General features: G+C 35.8%; 1 protein-coding gene across 5 annotated transcripts in view; it reads right to left on the bottom strand.

Annotated features, from left to right (window-relative positions):
• Positions 1-791: 791 nt before the first annotated feature.
• The window catches only part of LOC122291996 (callose synthase 9-like), a 29,386-nt gene continuing 21,943 nt past the window's right edge, over positions 792-8,234 (bottom strand). Inside the window, exons 6-9 of one of the 5 annotated variants that reach the window (XR_006236833.1) lie at positions 5,532-5,642; positions 5,282-5,440; positions 3,793-4,110; positions 792-1,835 (exon numbers count right to left, since the gene is read on the bottom strand). Coding sequence is in view for 1 of the 5 variants with exons in the window: in XM_043100124.1 (XP_042956058.1) it covers positions 5,375-5,440; positions 5,532-5,642 (177 nt within the window). In the remaining 4 variants the exon portion in view is untranslated. Of the gene's footprint in view, positions 1,836-2,384; positions 4,111-5,028; positions 5,441-5,531; positions 5,643-8,234 lie in introns of those variants that run through there. The other 4 variants (XR_006236832.1, XR_006236834.1, XR_006236831.1 and 1 more) reach the window with 4 other exon arrangements.

The raw sequence follows: 8,234 nt of genomic DNA, 5'->3' as shown, positions 1-8,234 counted from the left end.
TCTAGTAGATTACCTAATGCATAGGCCTATCTGATAAATTCGCTTGTGTAATTTTATTTTGAACTGAAATTGGATGGCGCATAGTTCTAGCATGCGATGTTTGATGCTTTAAACTTGTGTAATCAATATACAATATTTATATTGACCATGCATTTGCCTCCCTCACAGAATGTGGTTGGCATCACCCTGGCTCTAGCTAGAGACGATATAAAGAAACAGGTGTAGATTCAGATTGGGTCTATACCACAATTGATATGTTAATTAACATTTCACATTATGTTGATTAATTAATAAAAATCATTCATGATTTTGCCATTCTGCGCTTACACATCATTGCATTTAAGGAATTTCTTATAAATTCATAGCGCACAAGGATATCAAATACATGTGTGCGTATACACATGAAAATTAACTAAGAACCAGTCCACAGCGGGATTCAGCGACGGTGATTGGAGGCTTCCTCTCCTCTTTGGACTCGATCTCCAATTTAGAGCACTCACAATAGGTTTTTTTAAAACCCATTGTTATGTCAAATTTAAAGGAATGTTGTCTAAAAAGTGCATCCAACGGATGCTGTATTGTATTTTTATTTTACATTTCTGTACAGTGTTGTCGTTAGATGTAGAAGAAACTATATACAAATGTAAACATATTTTATTTGTTTTCTATCTCTTCTTGTATTTTTTTCTCTCAAATTAATTTGTCTCATTGTACTTTTTTTTTCATAAAATATTAAAAGGTATAATATTAAAATGATATGAAGTTATTTTAGGACTTAAAAGATTCTGAAGTTATTTTCCCGTATCAGCACTAATTTGGCTGACTCGGCTGGCAGCATTCCAACAACTCTTGACCAATTCAAACTTTAGAGCACAAGTGTCAACATTTAAGTTAAGAAATCCGGCCATGGTTTCCAAGAAATCCACACAGATTCTTTTAGGATCATCATCTTGGTAAATTAGCTCCATTGCCATTTACATCCTATGCTTATTGGATGGTTTTCTTCCTACTACAAACATACTATGATCGATATTCAATCATTCTACTCCATCTGTCGCTATTAATTAAGGAGTTAGCTTTCTTCCCACGGCATTGATGTGCATTAATTCGGCAATTTCTGAGTTTGTTCCATTCCTAGACAGCAACTTTATTCTCAGGCTGAATTGGAAAGCTTTCACAAGATGACCACAAATAGGATAAAATACCCACAACAGCAAGGGCGGCAGTTGGAAACGGTCCAAGACTTCTGGAACCTCCAGAAGAGCGTTGTGTTTCGGCTTGGCATGTAAAGGAACGTCGTACAGACACAAAGAGTCTGGAGATCCCTCAGGCCCATTGAAAAGGTCATAAAACTGACAGGAAACTTCAATTTTGCAAACCCAGGGTGCATTTGTTATCAACTTTCATTTGTCAATCTAGCATTACTTGCATTGCCATTTCACGAACTTCCCCATCTCTCACTCGTTTTCTGCTTCATTTGAGTTTTGCTCCTTCATTTCTCTGAAGTACTTTCATTGCATACTTATCCTCGTGTCGTTTCCTCACTCCGCATCTCCAACATTCCCTTCTTTTTGTATCCCGCGATTCCTTCACATTCCTAGTATCTATCTGCTCTAAGAAACCTCGTCGATAGAAGACCGATGCATTTATTTTTTTCACGCAAATTTAAAGCTGTGAAAGTCCGGTTTGAGCTGATGATATTAAGAAGAGCAAACGTCATTGAATAGGCGAAATATATCCGGAAAAATGTATGGGGCTTCTGAAGAACTGGTTTTTGCTTGAAGTTTCGTGGTCTCTGTGGTGCTTTTGCAAAAAGGAGCTGCAAGGTACACCAACTGATACTTTTTTAGCATGGTGTTTGTATGCTGCATATTCTATGTTAAAGAGAAGGAAAGAAAGGAATTCAGAGATTAGATCTACTCTTTTCCTATTAATTTATTTTTTATCGTGGGATTCTTTCTGTTGTCCTGCTAGTTAGTTCTAAATTCACTGAACTAAGTTTGGATAAGAAAAAAATAAATGCTTTAATCACAAACAGAACCACAAAAATAACCCAAAAATTGATGTGGTTGATACAGTAGGTTAGATTAAAAGTAGATTTATTTTTGTAGAATTTTTTTTGTGGCTCAGCACTCCTCTGCTTTCATTTCTGATATGGAACTCATAAAGGTGGGTAATTGGGATCTCTGCAGTGGACTCTCACTCCAATGTCCCCCCCCACCCCTCCTCTAATATCCTTGATCTCGTGCAAACTTCTAGAAGTACTAATTTCAAGGTACAATATTCATAGCAAGCTTGTGTGGACTTTCCATTAAATTGCATGAATTAGCTTATATGATATATGTCAACTTCAAAGAAGATTTCGGGATTTGATGGATAAAACCTTCACCGTAACAGATTTGCTAGTAGTTAATACTAAATGAGTAATTCCATGATAACATTCTCCTTCCTTACAGTCAGAAAACAAGAAGAAACTCAAGGAAATAAAATTTCCTCTATAATAATCTTCAGGAGGCAATGTCATAATCCCTTGTACATACGGTCTTCCTGACTTACTAATGGCTGTTTATTTCAATTCATGTGTACATAAACCTTTTTCACTGTGATCTCCTTTATTCTAGTGTGGTGGAGTTTCTAACATCAACAGAAATGGCATTATCTTTGGAGGAGCTTCTTGTGGAGGAAGGGTTTAAAGTAAGATCATTGGCTAGATCATCCTTTAATGCTGCAAGAATGTCTTCTTACACTTCCCGAGATCAATACAAGAATGATTCTGTACTGGGACATAGATATAAGATGGAGAGGGCAAGGTCCGAGGTAGCTCGGCACAGTTCGAGAAGTGAATTACCGCCAAATGACAGTAGGGGTAGGTGATCAAGGGATAAGTTTTTGGAAAAGAAATATGAAGGCTTGAAGAAAGAAAGTAGAGAGAGGCGTTTTAGCCATATCAAGGAAGGGAAAAGTTTTCGTCCCAACTTATCCAGAAACATGCCACAAAATGAAATAGAGGATCATAGGCAGGATGACGAGAGTTTCAGGATTATATATTCAAATAAATTTTATAGCTCAGAGAGAGAGAGACTGGTAAGTATTCAAATGGATGCAGGGAAAAGGAAGCATACAAAGAGAGGTCAGGGAGGGATAAAAGATTGGATAAGTTGAATGGGAAAAACATGGCAGAACAGATGCTTGGACGTTTGAGTTTTGGTGCCACAAATAGGAAGAGCATGCAAAAGCCCATAAACTCGAATGAAACGTGTAAGAGACATTCATGGAATTGCAAAAGCTTCGAAGATAACCAGAGTACAAAACGTGACAAAGTTGAAGAAGTAATTTCAGAGCCTGCTCTTGAAAAAGTTGCTATCCAAGCCATAGTCTCCATCCTAAATGGATATATTAAATGCTTTCTAAACGATGAGGAATTTCGTACTACTCTGCATCACAACTACTTTTCTTCCCTTAAATTTACTGGACTTGAAGAAGGGCACAGTACTGAGAGCAAGGTCATGGCCAGCCTTGAACAAGCCATTGAAGCAGTAGAAATAACTGCTGAGCTCCTCTAAGGCTAACGAATTGCAAAGGGCTTCTTTGAAGTTGCGTGTAATTACAGGGTTATATTCGAATGGTTTGATGGATGGGTTCACATCTGGAATTCCTAATTTTAAGCTGTCAGCTTGTGCTCATCTCTACCTCAGCGTGGTATATAAACTAAAGGAAAAACAGAGGACTGCAGCAAAGCATCTTTTGCAAATATTTTGCATTCACCTTTTCAGGCACGAACAATTTTGTTACCTGAACTATGGGACTATCTTTTTTCTCCGCAGCTCTCACATTTGAAGGCATGGTACGACGAGCAAGCTGCTTCTCTAGCAGATACACCAAGCAGGCCAAGGAAACTGAAGCTTCTTGAACAAGTGTATAATGAGATTCTTGATTTTGGTACTAACCAGTTTGCGGTATACTACAATGATTGGCTCACAGAAGGGGTTCAAGCTCCTCCCATTCCAATCATCCATTTCCCTTCGGTCTTTGTTTGTGGAGGTCAGCAGGGAAGTTCACTTGGTCATTCTTCAGAGTTATCTAGTTCAATGTGTCCTTCCTCACCTGAACCTGTGATTAGTAAAACACTATATGATGCTGTGATTGGCCGCTCAAATAAACCAGGAATCGACAAAGCTGAAGAATGGGGGGAGGCAGACGGCTTCAATAATTGTATGAGAAGCTCCGGTGGTTCTGCTGTAGTTAAAGGAACATTAGCATACTTTTCTGAGACGGTCAAAAATATGAATTTTTCCGTTGAAGAAGATTTGGCCAAGAGTGTGTTGGATGATGCATTATTTCCTGTAAGTTTTTGTTTTTTTGTCTTCTGATATTACAACTAACTTTAATTGTTTTCTTCATGTTATTTCTGGAGGATTTATTTGGTACAAGAAATATCCTTACTAGATCTGGAGCAATGTGAAAATAATTTCCAAATGAGATTATTGTCAGGGCCATTATTTGCACTATTATCATCTTTTTTCTGGAACAAAGCGATGATCTAGCCATATGTCACACACACACACACACACACATATTACTGTTAAGAGTATCCTACATAAAAGCTTAAGTACAATGGAGCGGCTAAACAAATATATAATACCCACAACAAATAGTTGAATCCTTAACATTGACACGCGTGAAGGATTGAATCTTTTTCTCTCTATTACAGTAGATGGTAGATACTATGCTCTGATAGCAGTTTGTTGTGAGAGCGTAACTTCTGATGGTAATCCTTATCTAAAAATAGTCGAGTTTTGTTGGAGTTGCTCAGGGATATGGGTTTGAAGTTGGCCAAACTTGGTTAAAATCTTGTGGTTTCACTTTTTAGCTATACGTCTGTTCCAAAGCAGATAATTTTCAGCCTTGAAAAAACTACAATCTTACGCTCCATATGGGAGGATCACCGAGGGATGTATAAGGCTTCGACTGTGATTCATTACTCTCTTTCTTAATTTTGTGACTTGGGATTTTAAAAATCTTTGCATATGGATGAAACAAGACGATGATCAACTAATTATGTCACTTCTTTCCTCAACCATACAACTTCCTCCTTCATGATGATCGGTAATGTTAAGTTTTCTGGAAAGAGTCAATCTTTAATACTCTCTTATATGCTAGGTAAGAGTCCATCTCTAATACTCTCTTTTATGCTAGTTAACGCTGACAATAATCTTAACACGTAGGGAAATGAGCTCTCATCTATAGATGAAAAAGAGTGGAGGTTGTATGGCACGAGTACCTGGCATGAAAGTACTCTTAATTGTGGCATTGGTGACTCCACTATATGGCATGAAGCCACAGGGAATAGCAACATGGCCGATGCACCAGCTACTTATTTAAATTTCTTGTCCTTTGGTAAACCCCCAAAGTACTTTAAAGCTGACACTGCAGCTCGCACCTGGTAATAAGGCCCTCAAGTTAAATAATGGAAGAAATAATCAACAGTTGCTTTAGAATTACATTAGTTACATAAAAGGAAACAAACTTGCCTCAGGCAAATCCACAATGGCATTTGTTAAGGACGGACCATCCAATGGTATAATGTTATAAGCAATTAAATCTTCAGTCATTGCAGTGTCAGATTCCATCATCCGTTTAAGCTGGAAAGAAAAGCAATGAAATAAAATTACATCAAATCAAATAAGAAAACTACATTATCAGCATATTCCATAGTAATTTGCACACGCATAGGGGGTGTAACAAATACCAAACAAAATATAACACTCACGAAGATTAATCAAATCAAGAATCAAATTTGTAGTTTGCAATTTGTAATTCCTGGTATCCTACTAAACAGCACATTGTGAAGTGATCTTAAACAAGGGAACCACCCCCACCCTCGCTGCCACAAACTTGACAAACTTACTAAAATCTGCTCCCAGTTTTTTTATTTGATAAGTGGTAGGATTTGTAGAAATCCAACCCACCAACTCTGGGTCCGACTCCGCACCATCATAGTTGGAGTTCCAAAAAAACAGAGTCGGAGTTGAGTTTTTCATGTTAAATCCAATCGGAGTCAGAGTTGGCGGTGGAGGACTTTTCTGACCAACTCTGACTCCGACATCATTAACCACATGTTATAAAATATATCTTAACTCTATACCATTATTTTATATAGTAATCATATATATATAGCATATACTTATATTGAAGTCTATAACTTATGTTCAATACTAAACTAGTAGAAGTGTTAATAATTACGGCATATTTATTTTATAGAATCACACATTTATGTATATATTCAGTATTAAATTCTAGTTAGTATTTGTACTAATACATATCTAGGGGTAGTAACTGTTAAATATGAGTCATGTACTATTACTAATTTATACCATGTATATAGTAATCACCATGTGTACTACTAGATTAATGTTAGATGTATGCTATATAATTTATATAAGGGTATGCTATTATTTTATACATATACTATAACTATAGGCTTGAAATTATAATAATTGATACAGGGTATACTTCATATCATAAATCTTAGCTTATACATATATTCAATAATAACATATTTACTTGTATAGATCTTAGAGTAATTGTTAATGGTTCTATCATAATAAATTATTAATATATTTTCCTTATACTTAATACTAAAATATGCACGTGTATACGATAGAGTAATTGTTAGTGGTATCGTGACATACTTAAATATAACTTGTACCAATATATGTACTAGTTTATATCTTAAGAGTAATTATTGATAGTTATATCATGATACTTAATTTCTTATACTATAATCAATTAACTTATTATTTTACTCTTATTGATATTATGATATATATATATATATATTACTTAATTTCTATGTCTATCAGCTTTCATATCGAAGAATAATTTATACCATGATTTTGTAACTTATACAATAGGACACAATTAAAATTTACAATCATCTTGACCATTGATTATGCACTCATTTTTCGTCGTGAATATCACAATCTTGTGATAGTGTTTGGTGGGTCTAAAATGTGAAAGAGGAAAATTTTTGCATGTTGAAATCCAACTCTTAACTCCGACATCCGCTTTGCAGTGTCGAAGTCCGAGACAGAGCGGATTCTAAATGTATCAGAGGCGGAGGCTGAAATCGGCCTTCGATTAAGTCGGAGTCGGGATTTTGGATTCCAGCTCTGACAATGTCGGTGCTCTCCCCTAGTTCTCAATAACACTTCAACAACAAAAAGCTAGTTCTATCTCCCCATCAACCAAAAGAAAAAGAAGCCCCCCCCCCCCCCCCCCCCCCCCCAAAAAAAACACACACAAACATAAAATAAAAAAAATAAAAAATAAAAAAAACCCAGCAGCATTTTCTATCTACAAAATGTGCATGAAAGACAGTCCACGAAAATCCCCAACACCAACCCTAAAGCGTGAGCACCTATGCAAAGGAAGAAAAATAGTTATTGCATACAAATTTTTTTTTGATAAGTAGTTATTGCATACAAATCTATTTGATACACCCAAAATTGACCTTAAAAACTATCATTGAGTAATAACTAATAAGACATCTGATACCAAAAGTCATCCAACATTGTCACAATATGAGGCTGACAATCGAGAACATATATATATATATATATTTTTTATCTATGACAACTAAGAACATATTAACAATCATCTCAGCACAATTTTGAAGACAAGGTTCTTCTCATCAACTTAAGCTTTTGAGACAAGTAGTGATTTATCCATGTGTTGGGCCCACTCATTGAGAGGGAGTTTGGCCCGCACATGAGGAGTATTAAAAATATACTACAAATAATTAAATTTATCTCTTTGCATCAACTTAAACTTTTGAAACAAGTGGTGATTTCACTAAAAGCATCTAGTCCCCCAAAAACAAAGTACAGGAGAAATTTTCTTCCCTAGATTAGCTTAGTTATCAATCCATTTTCCCATAAGAGAGCTAGTTTACTCAACAAAAGCCAAAAAATATGTTTAAATAGAGCCAATTGAATTCAAGTAATACTTCATTTCCAATCATAAATTCTACAGGATAAGGAGAATTAATATGCCCTGCAATCTGCGCTATGTAATAGACCTTTCTTTTACAAGTCAAAAAAAAGTTGCCTCTGCTAATCAAGGAACAACAGTGATGATATTTCCCAGTAAGAGTAAGAACTCCCCACTATAGTTTATGAACCTGATCAAAAGCCACAGTGAGATCTAAATGCTTATTACACTGCAATTCTCTA

The sequence above is a fragment of the Carya illinoinensis genome, chromosome 13 (assembly GCF_018687715.1).
Source record: "Carya illinoinensis cultivar Pawnee chromosome 13, C.illinoinensisPawnee_v1, whole genome shotgun sequence".
NCBI lineage: Eukaryota > Viridiplantae > Streptophyta > Magnoliopsida > Fagales > Juglandaceae > Carya > Carya illinoinensis.
The sequence above is the reverse complement of the archived record's forward strand: the minus strand, read 5'-3'. Positions and strand labels throughout refer to the sequence as shown.